Source organism: Lepidochelys olivacea (genome assembly GCF_965140295.1).
Source record: "Lepidochelys olivacea isolate rLepOli2 genome assembly, chromosome: 10".
In the NCBI taxonomy this organism is placed as follows: Eukaryota; Metazoa; Chordata; order Testudines; family Cheloniidae; genus Lepidochelys; species Lepidochelys olivacea.
The window spans coordinates 83,341,565-83,363,328 of record NC_140420.1 but is presented as its reverse complement, the minus strand read 5'-3'; the positions used below and the strand labels follow the sequence as shown (position 1 = coordinate 83,363,328).

Sequence of the window (21,764 nt, the reverse complement as noted above, 5' to 3'; positions counted from 1 at the left end):
CAGTACATTACCAGGCCTCATCTTTTGTGGCAGAGTAACTCCATCTTCTGTCTAGTTTTTGAACATTGGAAACAAATGTGAAATGAAAAGGAGTACTTGTGGCACCTTAGAGACTAACCAATTTATTTGAGCATGAGCTTTCGTGAGCTACAGCTCACTTCATCAGATGCAATGCTGTAGCTCACAAAAGCTCATGCTCAAATAAATTGGTTAGTCTCTAAGGTGCCACAAGTACTCCTTTTCTTTTTGCGAATACAGACTAACACGGCTGTTACTCTGAAATGTGAAATGATTTTAGTTAAGCCAAAGTGCCCAGTTCTCCTCTAGCATCAAGTGATGTTTTGGCTCTGAGCGAAAGTGATGCAGAAGTTCCACTGAACTCATAAGTACTTAAGCTGCTGCTAAGTGAGCTAACCTTTCCTCAAGGACAGGAATGGAAATATTCAGATACGTTTCACAAGAAAGAAATTCTACTCTGTTCTTTCTACTGCCAAACTTTATGGTGAGCAACATTATGATTCAAATCTTTCTCCTTAAAGCAGTGTTTATCTCACTGCTCATTAAAGACTTTTATCATAAAATTCTGATCTACAATTCAGGATAACAGAGAGAGAATTGAAAGACATGAAATGAAAGCACATGTATTTGGCATCTGTTCTATCTGATTTCCATCCCACATATGCCAGGCTTTGTCCAATAAAAAATCACCAACAGAGCAAGATGAGAGATTTTCTAGAAAGGAAAAATGCAAATTGTCTGGTGTTTCTCCTTCACCCTATATTAGGGTTAGGTTTTGTTAGCAATGTTTTTTTTATTTGAAACATTTACCCCTATTCACACTGAGTAGCACCTTACTCTAAAAGTAGCCCCGTTGATTTCAGTGGCATTACTCTCCGGTACGCCACTACTCAGTATAAGTAAGGGGGATCACAATCAGAACCATTAGTCCTAATAAGTGATCATTACTTTAGTGTACATTTGATGGTCTCCTTCCTATATGTGATATTCTTATGAGAGCCTTTTAGATCTTTTGAAATGTAATAAATAATGCACAACATAACTTCTTACTATGATGCAGAGCACCCAAGTAAAATAATGACATACACCTAAGAGCACTACCAAACTTCTTGCAAATGTAGATGTGTGAATGTTGACATGATACTTCTTTGGAAGTAGCCAGTTAGTATTTACAACTCTTCAATTATGAGCTTCTAAGATACCAACATTCCCCTTTCGAATGGCGAAGTGCCTTTGATTTTTGAGAAGATCATCCATGCAGTCCCTGTGGACTGATGAGGTCATACTATGAGGCAGTACTGGGTAGAGGGAGGAGAAGAGGATGCGCCCCCCTCCTGCTTGGCAATGTGCAGCCTCCGCAGCCCACACAGGTGAACAAAGGAAGATTTCATAGCACACAAATTATTTCTGAATTCTAGCAGCCCAAGGGAGGACCCCTTGCCAGCTCCAGACTTCTACTTATCTTGGGAGTGGGAGAATTTTAGTTTAAGCCTTACAGGTGTGTGCAATTATATTATTTGAAGTTTTCATCTACTTTTAAAAAGTTACACTATAAACATTTAAAAACAATGTTTTTACCAACCTAGATGTGCTCTAACAATTTAGCACCATTTTGGTGTGTGCGGGGCACACGGGAGGAGACTGCTTCTCGGATCTGATGCAGATTGAATGAAGGTATAACTTGGATGTGCATAATAATGGCTATAAATAATCGAAGGCATTGAAAATTCAAGAAGTGATTTCTTGTATTGTAAATGTTCTGGACAGAATTATTTCTATGACTTGCTGACTACATAGTCTACTCATCATGCTACCTGGCCACAGAATGCTTTGGATGGAATCAAAGTATAACTGTAGGCATTGGATAATGATACTGCAAGCACAAAACTTTCCTGAAACTGAGATCTCTCCTTCTCTCTGTGGTTTGTGCAGTTATTATTCCTCCTGGTATGGCCGTCCTGCTTCTCGCTCAAGGTTTCTTCAAAATGTCCCTGGGAATTCAGACTCCCCCGTATAGGAACAGTACAAATATGCTTCCTCCAAAATTTAAATAGGTACATAACTGCAATTATGGCAGCCCAGCTGCACAGTGATGAGGGGTAAGAGTGGCAGAGGAAAGGAATGTTAAATTTTCATGCAACAGATCAGAAGATCAACTAGCCTTTTGTAAGCAGCTCTGAAGTGACTGGTTTGTGGAAAAACCCTGCAGCTTCAGGGCTGGCTTTCTGATTTTATGTGTTCCCAAAGGTTGATTATCTGCACAGCCTGACTATCATAAAAAATACTCTTTGCAGCTGTCAGCTACGTAATAGTATGATGGAACAGAGTGTTAGAATAGGCTAATTTATGGAAATAAGTAAATTTCTGTCAATCTGATGTCTTAGATTCATTCTACTGCCATAATTACTTAGTTGTATTGCAGAGCACTTTACTTTTCTCTAGGTTATAGTAGCACAATCTGATTTGGATTCAGCCCCCAAAATGCTCCTGAGTACATTCCCATGCACCCACGAAATCTGGGGGAAAGAGCAACAAAAACCAAAGATGATTACAAGGAGGGTGAATAGTCAGAGCCACTTGAGGGATAAAGGCTCCTCTGCCACTTTCCAGATGACTCTTGAGAGGCACTAAACAGTCCAGACACTCAGTGGCAGCAACTTCCCCGTCCTTGGATGTATAAACAGGGTGATATTGAGTAGGAATAGGGAGATTATATTATCTCTGCATTTGGCACTGGAATCCCGTGTCCAGTTCTGATGTCCGCAACTCAAGACAGCTGTTGATAAATTGGAGAGGGTTCAGAGAAGAGCCATGAGACTGATTAAAGAACCGGAAAACAGGCCTTCTAGTGAGAGACTCCAGGAGCTCAATCTGTTTAGCTTAATAAAGAGACAATTCAGGTGACTTGATCACCGTGTATAACTACCTACGTGGGGAACAAATGCTTGATAATAGAGGGCTCTTCAATTTAGCTGACAAAGGTCTGACAAGATCCAATGGCTGGGAGCTGAAAGTAGACAAATTCAGAATAGAAACAAGGTGCAAATTGTTAAGTGAAGGTAATTCTCCATTGGATCAACTTACTAAGGAGTCTGCATTACTGGACACTTTAAAATTAATACTGGACGTTTTTCTAATAGATCTGCTCTTGTTCAAACAGGAATTAATTTAGGGCAGTCCTATGGCCAGTGTAATGCAGCAGGTCAGACTGGATGATTGCACTGGTCCTTTCTGGCCTTAGAATCTATGAACTTTTCCTCCCAGCCTGCCACTTGCAGCCCCAGCAGCCAGCCAGTTTGGCTCCCTTCCACTGTAGCCAACTGGGGGAGGGCTGAAGGTTTGGGGGAACTGCCTCCAAGCCAAACAGCAATCCAAAAGCCAGCTGCTGTCACTGAAGTGGGCCTGCCACACCTCCATAACTGGCTCCTTGAGACAGTCGCTGGGCCATGGCCTCCTCAGTTTCCTGTCCTGTCTGCTTCCCTTATCCCTGCCACAGAGCAGGAAGTGAAGGCAGGGGGCTGGAAAACCAAACTATGGTCTAAAATTAAACGATGCAAATGGAGGTTTACAAACAAAACAGGCTGGGAGCTGCCTGGTCAGAAATACTCAAATATTGTTGGATTTAAAGGGGAGAGATACTGGCACTTTAGATAACCTAGCTACAAATCCAGCCATTGTTTTTTCTCCCCTTCCTTAATCCAAGAAACTGTTTAGTCCCACTTAGTCCCAGCCACATTCCATCTCTGACAAATGGGGGTTGCTCTAAGCTGTATTGGTTCAGAGATTCAAAGAAAGCTGCCCGTGTTATTCATCTGGGGCAAAAATAACTTGGATAACTTTCTTTTCACCTTGCTGCTGCTGGTGACTGCTGAAGCTGGTTTGGATAATTTTTAGACCAAGCAAAATAAGAGAGCGTGGGGAAATTATGATTTACAAAGCAGTAAAGGTTATAACACGGTTGTGTGTGATCAACCACTGCAAGCATTCAAGTACAGCATGTGATATTCCTCCGAGTCTGTCAGGGATGTAAGCAAAGAGGCCTCACAACTCGCTGTGTCAGTGACTCAGCGATATTTAAACTGGCCTAAGTGGGGTCAGAGGGTTTGCAGCCACTTCTCCCCTCCCCTGCATAGTGAATCTCCTTTCACTCATGGTAACTGCATGTGCTCAATGTCAATAACATAGGTGACTTATAGCAAGCTGGCTTTTGGGACATTGCAAAGCTGCTATCTGAGCACAATGAGCAAGGGGCACTATCGCTTCACGCAGCCACAGCTTCACCAGGTTTTGAAGGGTACGAGTGTCAAGGTCTCTCTGACCAGAGTGTGTCACACAACAAAATGCTACACGGCCCGCTGAGCTGCCCCCAGGACGCTTTGCAAGCTTCTTCTGAGTCCAGTCACTTAACTCTGCCTGCAAACTCCACCACCGTAGTCTGTTAGGAACCTAGCCACGCCTTTCGTAACATGACATCCCATGGCTCTGAACCACAGCTGCCCGAGGGAGTGAGGGCCGCTTACGAGCAGTGGACGCTTTCTTGATTGAACCAAAATGAAAAGAAAATGTGCATCAAAATTCTAAGAGTCAAGGAAAGAGCCGACTTCTTTAGGGATACCTCACGTCAGCTTGTCTGTATTTGGACAGGCTGTTTTCACAAGTAGGTTAGGTGACTGCCCTGTTCTCACAATCTGCAGCGTGTATTCTTTGCTTTGTGTGGGAAGCAGAGTCCCAGTAAGTTACAGTTGTTTGCACGACTGGACTGAAATAAAGTTCAGAGTCCCTCTGCAATGGGCCACAGGAAAACAATTGCCTACTGCCACCAATTTAACTCAGGGACTTCTTAGGGGACAGGTGGATTTAAGATGATTTTACTGCTTTCAGTTTTTGACCTAGTTTAAAACGGTGAGAGTTTAAGGATTTTTCTTGTTTGCATCTTGGGGAAGGATGGGTGGAGGTAGAATGGAAGGCAGAAGAGGATTTAGTTTTTCACATTTTATCAGTTGCTCTGTGTAAACTCTACAAAACTCTCCCAGCTAGGGTGACCAGACAGCGCGTGTGAAAAATCAGGGGTGGGGTAATAGGAGCCTATGTAAGAAAAAGACCCTAAAATCGGGACGTCTGGTCACCCGAGTCCCAGCACTCCTGCATTTAGAGTAATGAAATCCCAGTGTTTTGGGTTTTGCTGCATTTCAAAACACATGGCTATGAACTGGAACTGTTCAGCATTAACCCAGCTCTTAGAGGAGCCTCTGATTGCTCCTGGGCATTAACCTACATTTCTGGCTCGAAGCTCCAAAAGGTGAGTTCAATCTACAGTGCAGGTAATTCATCTGCAATCGGTTGGTTCTGGCATATTAACCCCCCATTCTAAATGCCTGTATTTTAACCATGACCACTGACACCTCATTAGCCAGCTTTGCACCCCACCTAGTTTGCCTTGTTGCATCCCTAATCAGTGTGATCTGGGTCTAAATTCCAGACCGTTTGTTAACCCTTCCATGGTTCGTATTCAGTCTGGGTGAAAGGAGAATGTGATGGGCATGTAGGGGCAAGGCCACCAGCCTGGCCCAAGAACCCCACGCAGCCCAGAGACTTGGCATGGCTGTTAACAGCTGTACCCCGGCGCAGCTCTGACGATAGACAGAAATAATTGCCGGTTAAAGGTTTCAGAGTAACAGCCGTGTTAGTCTGTATTCGCAAAAAGAAAAGGAGGACTAGTGGCACCTTAGAGACTTGAGCTGTAGCTCACGAAAGCTCATGCTCAAATAAATTGGTTAGTCTCTAAGGTGCCACAAGTCCTCCTTTTCTTTTTGCCGGTTAAAGGTTACTTTAAGTGGTTTATCGTATCACTGACAATGGCTACCAGACCCCCTGCTGGCTGGCCACGATGGGCTAGATTATGGCATTCACACTGCCACTGTCCTAGGAAAGGAGCATCGTGGAGATGCCCCAAAGCATGAGAATTTCCCCCACCTTGAGTGCATGAATTTGAACCATGAAAAGGGTTAATCATAAGTGCTTCTTGTGCAGCCTCCACCCTGAAAGGATCATTGTGACCTGTCCTTTACTCAAGGAAACACATGTAGCAGGGGTCATTTGCTAAAGGGCCCCTTACATCACTAGGGCCCTTTGGCACACATTTCTCACTCTATGCCTCTGGCATGAGGCTTTCCTAGGCTTATAGAAATACAGTCCTATTACCATGGGGAAGCGACTCATCCAAATATATATCAGTGCAGAGATATTTTGAGCCTATTTATCACTGCTATTCAGCATGAGAACAAAGGGAGGAAAAGGAAGAGAACAATCATTGTATATTGCCATATGATTTTCCATCCACAAGGACTATCAATCGCCCGAGGTTCCATATTGGCAACGTTTCTCTCTGCTGTTTTCCTTTTTAATGACGTGAAACCTCTGAATACTCTGATTTGGACCTATGTGCACGTCAGCTGCTTGCCTTGCCTTCCCCAAGCTAGATATTCCTTGGTGCCATTACAAAATAACTCCAGTCAAGGACCCTGCAGACCTACACACCCATCTGCTAGGCTATTCAGATGTAGAGAGCTGAAAAACATGTGTCCACAAACTGCCTAAAAAACATGCATCAAATCTATGACCATTGAAAGGACTAAAACTTAGCTGAAAACTCTTTTTATTAATAGGAGAAAACCTGCCTTTAGTCAGGGGTGGTGAACCAGGCAAAAGGGAACATTCCAGCTGCCCCAGCTTGCTGAGGAGGTGCGAGCGATCTGCTGTTATCAATGCTCTGCATTGTATTATTTTAAAGGCAAGACTGTCATCTCCTATTACGTTAGCATCCTTCAGAAAGTTATGTTAATTTCACAGATGAGAGCCCCCCGTAAATATACGAACTGGGCAAAACTCCTCCATTCACGCCACTTTCCTGGCCAGTGCAGGGATCTGAAAGGGGACTACACATTTCCCACTAACATGAGGAAGGGGGCAGGAAAAGAGAATAAAATATCAGGGGTTAATGAAGGTCCTAAAAATACATTAAAGCCATGCATAAAAAGAATGATAGCTGCTCCTTATAAATGTAATAAAGGAATATAGCTTGGAAAGGCCCAAATTCTCAGCCCATCAACCTGCCAGAGTAGCTGGGCTGGGTTCTGGGTAGCGCCGAAGGGCTGTGGGACACCCCCCTTTCCTTCCCTACCTTACTGCTGTTCTGCAGCTCTGATGCTGCAGCAGCTGCCAGTGTGCCCCCTCGGCAGGGTAGGAAGGTCTATGCAGTGTCTGATCCAATAGCATTGCCCCATGTGTGTTGCTGCCTGGCAGCCACTGCTCTGTGGATGTCCATGCCACAGGCTGCATACGCCTCCCTCTTTATATCACTCCCTTCCCATGTAGCAGAACTGTGTTGGCTCCACTTTGCCAGGCAACACTCTGCATAGCCATGGTGGAGACAGAGGGCAGGATTTTCCCCTAAAAGATTAGGTTTGCCCATTGTCTTTCAGATTACCAGCCACAATCTGCTCCCTCCGGTTAGTTACCCTGAAGGGTTCACACGTGCAATGTGAGGATGGGATAACACAAACAATGGGAGGCTTTAAGTTCTGTTAGAAACAATATTTACATTGACTGAACCCAGAAAATGCACCGTGTGACAATGTGGTTTTCAGTCCTTTTCAGAGCACAGCTTAGTAAGGGGCAAAGAGACCATAAATTCAAGGAAGTGCATGCCATTTAAACAACATTTACCAACAGTGTGTGAAATGATGCAGCACTATATTTCCCTGTACTTATTATAGGAAATAGCTGTGGAATCTCAGATCCTGTGGGCAAATGTTGAGTTTTTATCTAGTTACTGGTTTGTTCAATTTTGCTGGCTGGTACAATATGCGTTCTGGAATGTTTCCAATCTCTACAGGAAATATGGCAATTGCATTATTGCACAGATGTGCCGAGTCCCGCACTGTAAACCTGGAACTTACTTCACTCCTTCGTAAAACTCAGTATTGAGGGGACTTCTCCTGTATGGCAGGACAATTACGTAAATTAATATGGCAAGTTCACGGCACAGATGTTTAGGAGGCCTGAGATCCTGAAATTTCATTCTGTCTTTTCAGACGACACACTGCGCATTGCGCATGATTCATATCTGAAGTGGCATAATAAATCTTCACCATGCAATGCTTGACTCCTCGCTGAGTGGGTGGAACTGCAGGCTGACAAATGTTTATAACATATGAACTAGTAGTGTTTATTTTACACACTAGCCAGTCCTGATGAGAGGACGAGGAAAGCCAATGAGATGGCTGGGGGGGGGGGGGGAGGATGTTCAGATCAAAAGCTTCAGTCTGTTTTTCCCCCCCAAGTAAATTCAAATTTTTTTGCTACATTTGCTCAGAATTAAATACTCCTTCTCAGAAACAGAGGATAAGGGGCCTGATCCAAGACCCACTAAAGTCAATGAGGGGCTTTCAATCGGTGCTGTCCTAACTGCACCTACTGGCGTCCCTGGTAAAACTCATTTTGACTTCAAACAGAGCAGAGTTAGTCCAATGCTGAGCACTTTTGAAAATCCCACCTGTAGCGTACAGTACAATGTCTATCCTGCTACTTAATATGAAAATGTGATAACCTCATGCAACATCTGCTTTGCAGCCAGCCAGATGTTTTCATGTCCAGTAAAACCATGTTTTCTTGTAAAGCTATTTCTAAATTCTGACATCTGTTGGACATTACGTAAAGCACAATGCTGCATCACACGAACAACCTCGCAAAGGGTTCAGTCCTCCAAGGGGCTCAGTCCTCCAGCCTGATCCAGCCACGCACAGAGGCATGGGCTTAATTTTAAGCATGTGAGCAGTGCCATTCATTCAAGTGCTTTGCTGACTTGGGCCAGAGTGTTCAGCACCTCGAAGGATTAACCCCCCAAATCCCAATTCTCCTGTATACCAAACTGGAACATCTGGATGGTTTTTAAACCATTCCTGTTGCCTCATAGAAATATCATTGGCTCTAAGGTTGAACAACAGCACTGACATTATCGGTGCTTAACTGAAAAGGCCAGATCTGCAGTTGGTGTAAATCAGCTTAGCTCCATTGAAGGCAAGGAAGCTACTGATTTATACAAGCTGAAGATATGGCCCAGCTTCTGTGTATTGTGGCTGCTATAATATCTTTACTTATTAAAGGTGAGCCCATTGTTACATAGTCTGAGTATGGCTAAATTTAATCTACTGTCAACCTTTAGATGATTAATAATTCTAAATTGTGATGACAAAAGGTTTTTTATTATAGCTTTCCTAAATGGGCTCCATATTGTGTGTGAATCCAAACTGTTTTAGCTGTGGCATCATTACAGGGTTATCAACAAGATTGCACTAGAATACAGAAGTGATTTAATGCAAATATTTATTCTGAATGCAATCCCCCACTTTAGAGTTTCTTAACTGGAAGCAAAGTTCAACTGTCTACAATTCCCTTAGATCATAACAAACCTCAGCAGAGTTCATGAAATGCAGAATTTCTACACTGGAAAGCCTTGCACAAGCCCTTGTGCAGCTTGACTCGCTTAAAGAGAAAAATATGTAATGTTAATTTCACTGGCAAGAAGTATATTGAATCCCTGAATTTTCTGTGCTCAGTTTTTGAAGTCATATGACCCTGCATTAGTTTTTGAACACTTACTTGACTCGCTATGGTCACAGTCCTGGGGATTGCACTTCTGGGTGTTCTCTGGCCACTCTTCGTGGTCACATAGGCTACTGTCTTCTTCAGCTTCACCAGTGTTTGTGTTCATGCACTTCACCTGTCGCTGCTGGATGCCACCACCACAGGGAGCTGTGCACTGCAGAAAGTTAATTAGCTGGGATATAATCAGCTGCATCCAGAATTAAGGTTTATTTTATATCTGTTGCTGCTGGATTTGAGACTGCACTTAAATATTGATGCGCTACATCGCTATTCACAGGTTTAGAGTGGCACCCGAGCAAAATTCCTACACTGTCTTTGTAGAACTTATTTCTCCTTTATCCCCTGCTCCAGTTAGTTCTGTTTGTATAGGATACAAAGGCATTTCTGTTGCACGTAACCCAGAGTTTTTGCACACAACGTTAGCTTCCGCTAAGTGAACAGACCTCGATTAATTCTGCTGACTGAGGAGGTGGGAGGCTTCTTGTTTGGCTGGACATGAGGCACGGTTAGCAACACATGTCCATTAACCTTTATTTTCTTCACAGCTGGCCTGGCTTGTCCAGTTTTTACAACGTACCTGGTCAAAACAGGACTTCTTTAGAAACCGAATTCCCCCAAGTGCCTTTTCTCAGCAAAGCTAGTCAATGAGAATCTCTTCAGTGTGGTTTATTTTTGTCAATATTCTGTTCAATTTATTGAAACTGAGTCACTCACAATACGTCTCCATTCACTTCTCAGGTACATGCACATGGACTGGGACGTTGGTGTGCACTGAAAAGTTTTACCACCATAACTATGGCAGTGAGGGGTGTGATTTTTTGCCAACATGGTTATGTGGGGAAAAGCCCTAGTATCGACACAGTTATAGTGGTATAAGGTGATTTATACCAGCGTCTTTATTTCACTTTCCAAACCAAAATAAGCTAGACTGGTAGAAGCACGTTTATACATCTATACTAGGATTTTTTTGCTGCTTTAACTAAGCCAGGATAGTTAAAGCGGCAAAATGTTTAAGTGTAGACAAGGCCTTATAAACTCTGTTATCAATTGTGTGCGCTTGATTGCAGAAATCAGTGTTACGGACCAGGTGGTATAGTAGGTGTATGCTTATCTGAGATTAAGTCCCTGGAAAACTGCTGTACAAAAACAATACATGTGATTAAATCCCAAGAGAAATTCAGCTGCAGGAGACATTTATTTCCCTTAAACATTTGCTCACCTCTCCCCATGATCCCACTACCCATTTGGTACATGGGTGAGTGTTGCAGGGTCTTGTGTTATTTGGCCTTAACATTTCATCACACCGTCCGAATTCTGGACACGTAACTAAGCGCTCCTGCTCACCTCTGCCGCATGACTCAGAGCACTAAGGAGAAACAAACAAACCATCAAATCAGAATCAGTCTGGAGTACCAGAAAGGGAAAAACACCCCACTTACTCGTTTCTTATGGAATTACAGTGTGAAGCAGCCCTAAGAAAAATTTGCCTCCAGTGTTGAATGCCCATTTTTGTGATTATAACTATTGTCGGCGCGTGGTTTCATTTGTGGAAGTGAGGATACTAAATGGATTTGAAGTTTGGTTCTTAGGCACACACAGCTTTGTAAGATTATAGCAGCTTTCAGCTCATATACATTTACTACTTCCTAGATCCAAATACTTAGAGGGTCAGATTCTGCCCACAGCAAAGCTCACACAATACTCCCACTGACTTCTCATCAACGAGAGTCGGACAAGCTGAACCGAGTGTGGAATGTGGCCTACAAGCTGTCTGGTACTACTGTGTACTTCTTAAATAATAGCCATTATACGCTGCACTATGAGGCTAAGCAAAAGTAAAATGCCAGCGAAATGTATTTGCAGGGAAGGGAATGAAAAATAAGTGCTGATGTGAAACATCACATCACAAACCAGACAAAAAATATATTTACTGGATATACAGATAAGAAAATGAATGGGGCATCTAGTGATAAATGGATCCAGGTTCGGAAGATATTTGACTGGGAGAGTGTAGAGTAAACAATAGATTTCAAGGCCTTCAGATTCCTTTTTTTAGCTGACAGGCTACTTTTAAAGCTGAAGGCAAAAATGAACATGGAATAAAAGATAATGGGCTAATCCCATGCTGCAGTGTAAGCATGGAGGTTACGAAAGCAGAACTGTGTGTGAGGACTGTGCCAAGCTCAGACTGATGGGGAAGGAGAAAATCAGTGAAAAAATAACATTTAATTAACCATTTAAACATTTTTCTGTGGAATCTTCCAACTGAAGATACCCCGGGATGCATCATTATGTGGCTTCACAAATACCAGAAGTCTCCTTGCAATCTCAGAATGCCTCTCCCCAATGATATCCCAGAATGCCTCATTCTGCGACATCTCCAGCAAACAAGGAAAAAATAGGAAAGGAAAACAGAGAAGTTACAAGCTATTTTGGGGCTGACAGCCTTCACCAGCCTGCTTAGGGTACCTCCTGGTGGGAACTGCAGATGGCTAGCAGATTTATTAGCACCAAATTTATTAGTTTCCTAGTTTGTGGGGCTATTGATCTGCCCATGGAAGCCTATGGGGGCAAGTGGAAGAGAACAAAGAGCAGCAGTTGCCTACTGGAATTTCCATTAGAACATTCAACACGTGTCTGAGATTAACCCAGTTTTCATCATAGTTTGGCAGTTCATCATTTAATAGACACTTGATAGTGTTTGGTTATTTGCAAACAGCTATTAAAACATATTGAAAAAAACTTGGTCCATCTCTCCCTTCATGTATTCCTTACAGACAGGCCCGCATCAGGACCATCTGAACTCTAGGGAAGTTTGGATCCGGCCCATCTCTGAGGATGTATTGCATGTACCTTCTCTCTCTAGAAATCCCCCTCACCTCTCTCCAGGATGAGGTATACCAGTCCAGACAAGGCTTGGTTTGGCAGGGAGTCTGCACTGGGGGCTTGTAGAAAACAGCTTGACAATGAAAGGGCCGCAGAAGCCTCTGTTCTCGGGTGTCAATGCAGTGCACGTCCCGAACCTTCAGTCCCCCTCCGCAGTTCTTGGAGCACTGAGTAAACAATACAAGGAGTCAGGCTGGTGGAGCAGAGGCGGTAACAGTGTCCAGACATGAATCTTTCTGGCAAAGTTGAGTTTACCCAGCTATTAAAGAAATGAATTGTCAAGCTCTGTCTTTCATTAACTCTTTCAGGTTTTGCCTTTGGGTCTCTCCATGATTGTAGCTGGCCCGAGCTGGAGAGGGTCCTAAGCACGACTTCCACCACCAGTGCTTTCCACTCTGGAAGGATTTTATTTGCATTTTTAGTGGTGACAGATTTTTGAGGTCATGTCCCCACATCCACAGATCTTGAAAGTTAAGACCTATTAAAATCATCCACAGTAATCCTGCCATTCCAGGAGCATTGCCTACCATTCATTCTCAATGGGATTGTCCAGTCTAGTTTCAAAAGACTTGCGCTATGAGGGGTTCTTGTGAAACTTTCTGGGAGCCTAAAGCCCCCAAGGTATTCCCCAGTATCCTCCCACAACTCTCCTTTCTTTAGCTTTAGCCCATGCCTCTTTTGACCACCCTAAGTGATTCTACTCCTACTTTTGCTGACTCCCTTCCAATCAGCGCTATTATGTTCCCACTTAGTTACTCTTTGTGCTCGCTAGGTTTCCTAGTTTGGGCTTCAGCCCCAACAGGAATGTTTACGCTGCTATTCTTAGCTTCGCAGCCTGAGCCCAGCGTGTCTGAGTCAATTAACCCTGGCTCTGAGACTTGGGTTTTTCTTTGCAATGCAGACATACCCAGAGACACCAATAAAGGGCAAGGAGAAGGGAAGTCCAAATACCCTCCGTATTTTTGGTTTGAATATCTTTATGTTTACCTTACTCCAGTCTCCAATACGCCACGAGGAACATGGTCTCAGGTAACACCTTCGAGCAGGGACAGGTTTATTTGCAGCAACACAATCTTCATCTTTACCTGTGCTACAATGCACTGTCCTCCAGCTAGCTCCTAAGCCACAGGTTGTGGAACACTGGAACACAGTCAGTAACACAGAGTAAAAATTAACCCCTGCCTCCACCCACACACGGAAACCAAAGCTCAGCAATCAGGGAGTACTGAGCTACAGAGGCAGCAAAGCAAACAACTTGTCTTCATGGAAAAATCCTATGGAATTTGACAAAGATGAAATCACAAGGACGCAAGAAAAATTAAATGGGATTCTGCAGAAATGTGTCTTAAAACCTGCAGGGCCCCGTTCACCACTGGATTACTGCAGGTCAGTGGTGTTACATCTCTGTCAATGCAACAGTGAATCACAACCACAGAATGTAACAGAGAATGAAAGCCTTTCTATAGAACATTTAAACCATCCTAAAGAAGTTAATCGAGAACTTTATCCCTGCTAGAGAAGTCTTTGTGTTAGTTTACAAATTCCCCAGCAAGAGTCTCATTCTCTAATCAATTCCTAGAGGACTTCAGGCTTCCTTGTGTTTTGGGAGGAAGAAGAGTAGGAAAGGAGCTTCTCTAGAATAACTTTAGTTGTGTCTGCTCTGGCTGGGACACTGTGTTCTTTCTTGTCCACTCCAGCTTTGCCTTCTGTATTGCTTTACAGAGCCATGTATTTGACTGTTACTTGGCATTACCCACCAGGAGTTTGTAACTGATTAGGAAGTAGCTGCACCTACTGGGCCATGAAGTCACGGGGTAAATGGGTGCAGCTCCAGGGTCTTTAGTTGAACAGGGTTGGATTTAGCCTGGTTAATTTTAGAGTTTCATTTAATTAATATTGCTGGCTTCATTTGTTTAACTGCTCTCTGGAAAGAAACTCCTCCTCATTTCCTTTAAGGCCAAGCATTCCTTTTTTTTTGTAGTTCACGTCTCAAGTCTTTTTATGTGATACAAGTTCTGATAAACTTCTCTCTCCTATCAGTCCCCTTCCAAAGTGTAGAGCCTGCATCTTGTTCTCCTCTCTGGGCTTATCTCTTGCATCTTATTTTCCAGAGCACACATTATTCTCATGGTTATGCAGCACTAAAGCCTAATTACAAGGAGACTCTTGAGAAGTTTGGGTACAGAACTTAAGAATTTGGGGACAATCCTTAATATCAGTCTAAGACAATCAAGCACACAAGATGTATAAAAAGGTCATTGAACATGGGCATTATTCTAGCCCTGCATCAGGAACTGATGAGCCACATTCAGAATATGTGATTAAATTGTGCTCTCGGTTAAACCAGCGTAATTCTGTTTCATTGCTGTGACATAGATGTCCCTGAGCAGATAAGACCCACTGCACATTGGGAGTTCTGTAAAAGACATTCCTGACAGAGAAAGTGCAGTGGAGGGAAATTCAGATTATTCTGGGGAAGCAGAAAGGCACACTAATGTATGTTTTCTTTGTGCTTTTTTGACTCTCACTTCATTACCATGCAATGAATTGCATCAGCCATTTGTGTGTCATTGCAAAGTCTACCCAAAGAATAGTCATAGGAAGCTATCGCCTTACAATAAAGGGACACTAATAATTAGCGACAGTAGCTCAATATGCAGACTCAGTGCTATATGATTTTTCTGGTAAGTTGTAGTCTCGATGCGAATAGAATCCCTGTGATTTTACCATGTTTTAAGGCTCTCTCACACAAAGGTGTAACCGAGCTTTCTGGGGCAGGGTCTGCATTTTACTGTATGTCTGTACAGTGCCTGGCACAAAAGGGCCCTGACCTGACGGGGCCCCCGTGCGGTCCAGTAATACCAATAGTGGAAGTGAACTGGAAGCCCATTTGTGGTCTGGAGCACGTTTTCTTGCCTGCTGGCGCACTGCAGTACTATGTATGTAGACGCTGGGCGAAGTGGAGGGCTGGGCCACATCACCGCTCGGGAGCTGGGGAGGGCTGGCTCTTGGGGTGACATAACCCTTCCCTGTGAGGCTTTGTGCACAATGGGACTGTGCAGGCCGCTCCATGCTTCACCAAGTTGGGGCTAAGTTAGGGTTAGGCCTCCAGTGGCTGCACAGCGTGTGGGAGGGAGTATGGAGCCTTCTCCCTGCTCTCCCGCTTGTGAGGCCAACGGAAGGGCTGGTCTAACCACAGCCTTTGTGCTGGGGGGGGCACAGGCTGCTTCAGTGGGAGCATACGGCCCCAACGGGGATGGGTACAACAGCACCCCCTGTGCACCAACCAGCAGAGCTGGAGTGTGTGCAGGGGAGGCAGGCCACGTCCCTTAGGAGCGTAACAGTGTGTGTGCTCGCCCGGGCACTGGGAAGCTCTGGCCAGCTTCCTGCTCTTGATCTCCACCCCCGGACAGGGCACCTCTGTGCACCACCCCTGTGTACCACTGGCACCCTTCCCACTTGATTCCTTCTGCTAACACCTGGAAATGGAGCTTGGCCAAGGGAAAGAATGGATCTGTGAAACAAGCACCTTTTCAGTAAGCCCAACAAGAGCGCCCCGCGCGACAAAGCCCTGCTAAAGGAATGGGCCCATCTGCCAGACGGTGCCTGGGTTACTCTTTTCACAGGTTTCAGCTGTACTTGCCTCACTCCAGCTCCCAACTTCCCAGCTGGTCTTTACTGGGGCTGCTCCAGTAGCAGGGAGCAATAGGAAAGAATCCTCCTTTGCTTCTGCCTCCTGCTGCTGCCGGTCTGGAAGGCTGGGCGTGGGGAGAGATGGTCCGTGTTCTCCATCCCTATTAGCAAATATCCTTTGGGTGCCCCATGGCGAGCTCTCATCCGGGCCCGTGCTTTCATTTGGGCCTGCGCGGGGGGCCCCAGGCACATCAGAAAACACATCCTTTGTATAATGAGTCGTCTTTATTTCATTTGCTTCCCTCTCAGCCCACCATGATGTGGTGAACTTGGCTGGCAAAGCTGAAAGCGTCCCTTCTGGACCAGCTGTGGGGTTTGGATCTGAGGATATTGGCACGGCTGGTGCCTGGGCACCCTGGTGGGCTAGACTGTTTGATGTAAGTGTCCTGCTTTCTTGTGTGGATGGCTCATGCATGTGGGGGGGCATGGACCACAGCAGGGGAAGAGCTATCATGGTGGCTGCTTGCGGGTTGTGTGTCTGTGAAACAGCACTGAAATCATCTAGCTGGTTCTGTACATCCTCTGCACGGGATGTATGGTCGTCCGGTTCTTTGTTATCTGAGTTATATGAACCCATAGTGGGGTCAGTGTCTTTACTAGTGCCTCCTGTTTCCTGCTCAGATCTGTGTTCAGTGGAGAGGAAAGGGGTGTCCTTTGCTGCAGGATGCAGTGGCTCATTTGTCGTTGGCTGGGGAGGTGGGTTATGTGCGGGCCTGTTCACATCTGCACTCTCCACTGTTGCGGTTATACCAGCCTTTGCTTTTTCATCTTTGGTTTTGGAGTCAGTTTCACCATCATCAATGATGACCAAATCCATTTCATTGGTATCTTCCTGGCCTGGCCGGGCAATACCAGCCAAGCCATCATCTTTGCTGTCATTGTTAATAGGAACCTCTGTGCTTTTACTGTCCTCTTCTCTGCTTCCAGGCTCTCCTGTACTTCCCCAAATGTCATACATCTCTTCTCCACCAGCACTGCCCTTGTCAACAGGCAGTGGTGGAGTGGGGATGGCCAGATAAGGATAACTGATAGAGGGGATGGTGACTGTTGCATCCTCTTCAGAAATGGTCCTTGTCAGCAGGACTCCTTGGGTTTTATCAGTGGGCAGATTATCCTGGCTGTTTATAGAATAAAGTCTTGTTCCATTCTCAGTGGATGGCTGATCTTCAGAAAGTGGCATATGCATTTCCTCCTCCTCCTCTCCAATGTAGGAGGGGGTTATGTAGTGGGCAGTAGATGTCCTGATATCCTCATATTCTTCAGTTATGCTGAAGAGAGTTTTATTGTCTCCAATCCCAGCTTTTTCCTTTTCTTCATTATGCACATCTGCGGAAGTATTTGTCTCACTTCTTGCTGAGTTTCCTTCATTGCGTTCTCCTTCTGGTTTTACATTATATGGAATGTTAGGAGACGTTTCATTAGAATCCTCCAGGTTATTAGCTGCCTCGCCATCTGCATCTGGTTTAAACCCCTCACTCTTGATGTCTTTCTCACCCAGGGGATCATAGGACAGATCTTCATGGAAATTGATAAAATTATAATCATAGTAAAAATCATCAACAAACACATTTCCCTTTTTGTTACTGCTGCTTGAAAAATCTTCCTCAGTTATGACATTCTTGTCTTTGGATTTTGGATTATTCGGAATTGAGGGGCTGAAGTGGGAAATGTGATGATTGGGAATGTAATTTATTTCATTAAATAGTTCTCTGCTTGAAGATCCGCTGCCAGACCAGTCAGTGTTGGCATTTTCTATTTTCTTCTGGCATTGCTTCAGGGAGCAAGTAGTTTCTGACAGTGGTCTCTGTGTAGGATCACAAGTTGTCCTAGTATTGTTACTGCAATAAACAAGGCGTCTTTGTGTTCCATTTCCACATGTTACTGAGCACTAGAGAAGAAAAAGAAATGAAAATATCAGAAACGAGAGCATGAGAAACAGTAGTCATTAAATTACAGCAAGGACATGCATTGCCGTACAACCATGGGAGTTGTTTTGCAAATGAGATGATTTAATATTTGCACGGGCGTGACTATGCTAATATCAGTGCTAGCTCTCTGAGCCTGTAAAACCAGAAGCCAGAAAACACTTCAACTGAGCAGTGTGCTCATGCAATTAATAAAAATTCTGTACCTTCTCCAACCAACTTGACTCAGGAGTGCTTTACTAGATATAATGGCACTTAGTTCTGCTGGCTAGATATACAGTACCAAGAAATCTGTATATTACAAAAAAAAAAGGTCTGGTAGTGAGCCTATAATATTTCTGTTACAAACCATTTTGCTGGTGTATTTATATCTTGGCCTATTTTGCTTCAGGCTGAAACTTGGCCTACATGCTGGCCAGGAAGTTTTCGTGGAGTTGGGGTTTGTGGAGAGGACTGGATAAGATGATCTAATAGCCCCAACTGCAGTTGCCATGAATTCTGCCCCTTCTCTTGAAAGAGATTGTTAAATAAAGGGTGCGGGTCTGGTAAATGGAAAAATGAGGATTAATAAGATGTTTGGTTGAGGAAAAGCACATAATGGACCCATTGACAATATTCAGTATAAAAGAGACCCACAAACTGGAAATAAGTTCAGTGAAATTATCCTACCTAATATGTAATTCCATTAACATCACACTTGCTCTGAATGAGCCGCAGATCATTATGCTTCATTGTAACTGATGTATATAGCATTAGTCATGTATTACAAAGTCCCTTACATAATCAAACTAGAAAAGCAAACCTAAGCACAGGGGATTTCATTAGAAATACCATATATTTGGGTTGACCATATATCAGTTTGGGCAAGAGGTTAATTTATAGCGACCAAAGCAAGGCAATCAGAATTCAAGGTGAATTGCACAGATTAACTTCTCAGACTATTTGCAGAGTTTATATGTAGGGTCTGGCCAAGCTGTGCTTGGGGGCAGACCCATGTGAATGTGTGTATGGGGGTGGGTACGTTACATTTGTGCAAACGTCATCAGGTGCCAACTTTGTGCTTCCGCAGTTCCCCATGCTGTTAAGGGCCTAGCTAACCCTTGGCACTTATGAATGGCTCTCTGAGGGACCAATAAGGCAGCTGGGGAGTGAAGTGAGTGGAGTGGAGGTCACATCCTCTCCCTAGGGCACACAGTGCGGGGGTTGGTTATGAGATGTGCACAGAGCCGGCACACTGGCCGTCTACCCTGGGTGCTCGCCCACACTGGAGAAATCCTAGTTGACCAGTGAAAGCTCTGACATGGGCCATTCGTGTCACTGGCCCATATACTAAAAAGAACAAGTGTATTAATATTTTCAATCAAAATATGGGGAAAACAGGCCCGTTCTCATGAACATACTAAGACAGAGTTCAAGATTGTGTTTCTACTGCATGGTTGAACAGAGAGGACGGTTGGCCCGGTGATTAGGGCACAAGCCCTACTAAATTCCCTGCTCTGTCTCAGACTGCCAGCGTGACCCTGGGTAAGTCATTTAGTCTCTTGGTGCCTCAGTTTCCCATCTGTACAATGGGGATAACGGCACTGCCTTACCTCATAGGAGTGTTGTGTGGATAAATACATTGCAAATTGTGAGGTGCCCACACACTATGGTGAAGGAAGGCAGTATGAATAACTTGTATGGATGGATGGACAAGTAGGGGTGGCATTGCAGGAGGGGTGTGTGTCTTTATTCTGGCTTTATGTGCATATGATGTATGCTTAATGCTATGGGGAAAACACTGGTTTCTTGAACTCTGTTCTCAGCATGTCAGTGAAGGATTTTCAAATACCTTTTTGGTTCTAAATGTAAATCAATTCATGATGTTTTAGTTTTGCTCTCCCCATTGGGTACCAAGGGCCAGTCCTGGACTGTAAAGAGCTTATGGTCCCCACTACAATTCCCGTGGGCTCCTGTGTGGAGGACAGATCCAGTGAAGCATCTTCTCCATCCTTAGTCAGCCCCAAGGTTCCCTGCATTTATCAGTTGCTGACTCAGCAGCTCACAGCCTCTGCCTGAGTATCAAAGGGCAGGACGGAGCCTCCGTTTACTGTAGGTTACAGGCTCTTTAGAAATGTAAAATATGAGTGAATCTGGAGTAAGGAATGTGCTTGGCACAAGGAGCAGTTTATTTATAACAACAAGGGCCCATTGCCAGGCATTTATACCAGTTACAAAATAGAACTGAAATAACATGTTACAACGTACTAATATCTCTTAGCAGGATCCAAGCCTATTTCGCACCACCCTGCTGTCACCATAAAAACACAACTGGAACAAGGAGCAATGTCTGTAGCCCATTCCTTATTACGTACGCCAAAGCCTGAGAAAACAGGTGGCCCCAACACTGTACCCAGAAGGTCCAAAAGCTCAGACAGCTAAGGCACAAGGGAACTGAGTTCCAGAGTAGAAAACCTCCACTGAGAACGCTCTGGCCCCAGTCTCCGGACGTTTGAATCTAGGGGATCCCAGCAGGCTGATCTCAACTATCAGGACAGCACAAGGAGGGAGAGATTAGGAACTTCACAGGGGTGGCAACCAACAAGAGAGGAAAAGTTTAACAACATACTTTAGCCTTTTGGCCACAGCATTGAACTGGGAGCTCATGTTCTGCTGATTATCCACCATGACCCACAAGTCTTTTTCAGAGTAAGTTCTTCCTGGGCTAGCAGCGCCTATCCTGTAAATATGGCTTGCGTTCTTTGTTTCTAGCAGCATGACTTTGCGTTAGGCTATATTGCAATCAATGCTGTTCGCTTGCATTCAGTTTACAAAGCGATCTAGATTGTTTTGGATCACTGACCTGTCTTTTTCATTATTTACCACTCCCCCAGTCTCTGTGTCATCTGCAAATTTTATCAGGAATGATTTTATGTTTTCTTCCAGATCGCTGATAAAAATGTTAACTAGCGAAGGGCCAAGAACTGTTCCCTGTGGGACCCACTGCAAACACACCCACTCAGTGATGATTCCCTGCTTACAATTACATTTTGAGACCTATCATTAGCCTGTTTTTATCAATTTAATGTATGCCACATAGATTTTGGATCATTCTAGTTTCTTAATCAAAATGTCATGTGGTAACTTGTTAAATGCCTTACAGAAGTCTACATATATTACAACAACACTATTACCATTATCAGCCAAACTTGTAATTTCATCAAAAAAAGATATCAAACATAAACCCATATTCGGCATAAATAATATTACCCTCTTTTAATTCTTTATTCATTGAGTACCATATCAGCTGTTGCATTATTTTGCCCAGGATCAATGTTAGGCTGGCAGGTCTATAAATACCCAGCTCTTCCAACTGACCCTTTTAAAATACTGGCACAACTTTAGCTCTCTTCCTGCCGTCTGGAACTTCCACAGTGTTCCAAGACTTATTGAAAATCACCATAAATGGTCCAGAGGGCTCCGCAGCCAGCCCCTTTTAAACTTTTAGATGCAAGTTATCCAGACCTGTTGACCTGAGTTACTCTTGAAATGGAAAGAATTTCATCATCATCCGATATGAATACTTCATCTGTTTTT

At 44.1% G+C, this 21,764-nt stretch overlaps 1 protein-coding gene across 1 annotated transcript in view; it reads right to left on the bottom strand.

The window, feature by feature from the left end:
- The window catches only part of ADAMTS7 (ADAM metallopeptidase with thrombospondin type 1 motif 7), a 143,178-nt gene that overhangs the window by 34,466 nt on the left and 86,948 nt on the right, over window positions 1-21,764 (bottom strand). Inside the window, exons 19-23 of the mRNA XM_084642522.1 lie at window positions 16,214-18,151; window positions 13,558-13,710; window positions 12,564-12,737; window positions 10,904-11,050; window positions 9,679-9,838 (exon numbers count right to left, since the gene is read on the bottom strand). Of these exons, the coding sequence (XP_084498648.1) occupies window positions 9,679-9,838; window positions 10,904-11,050; window positions 12,564-12,737; window positions 13,558-13,710; window positions 16,214-18,151 (2,572 nt within the window). The remainder of the gene's footprint in view (window positions 1-9,678; window positions 9,839-10,903; window positions 11,051-12,563; window positions 12,738-13,557; window positions 13,711-16,213; window positions 18,152-21,764) is intronic.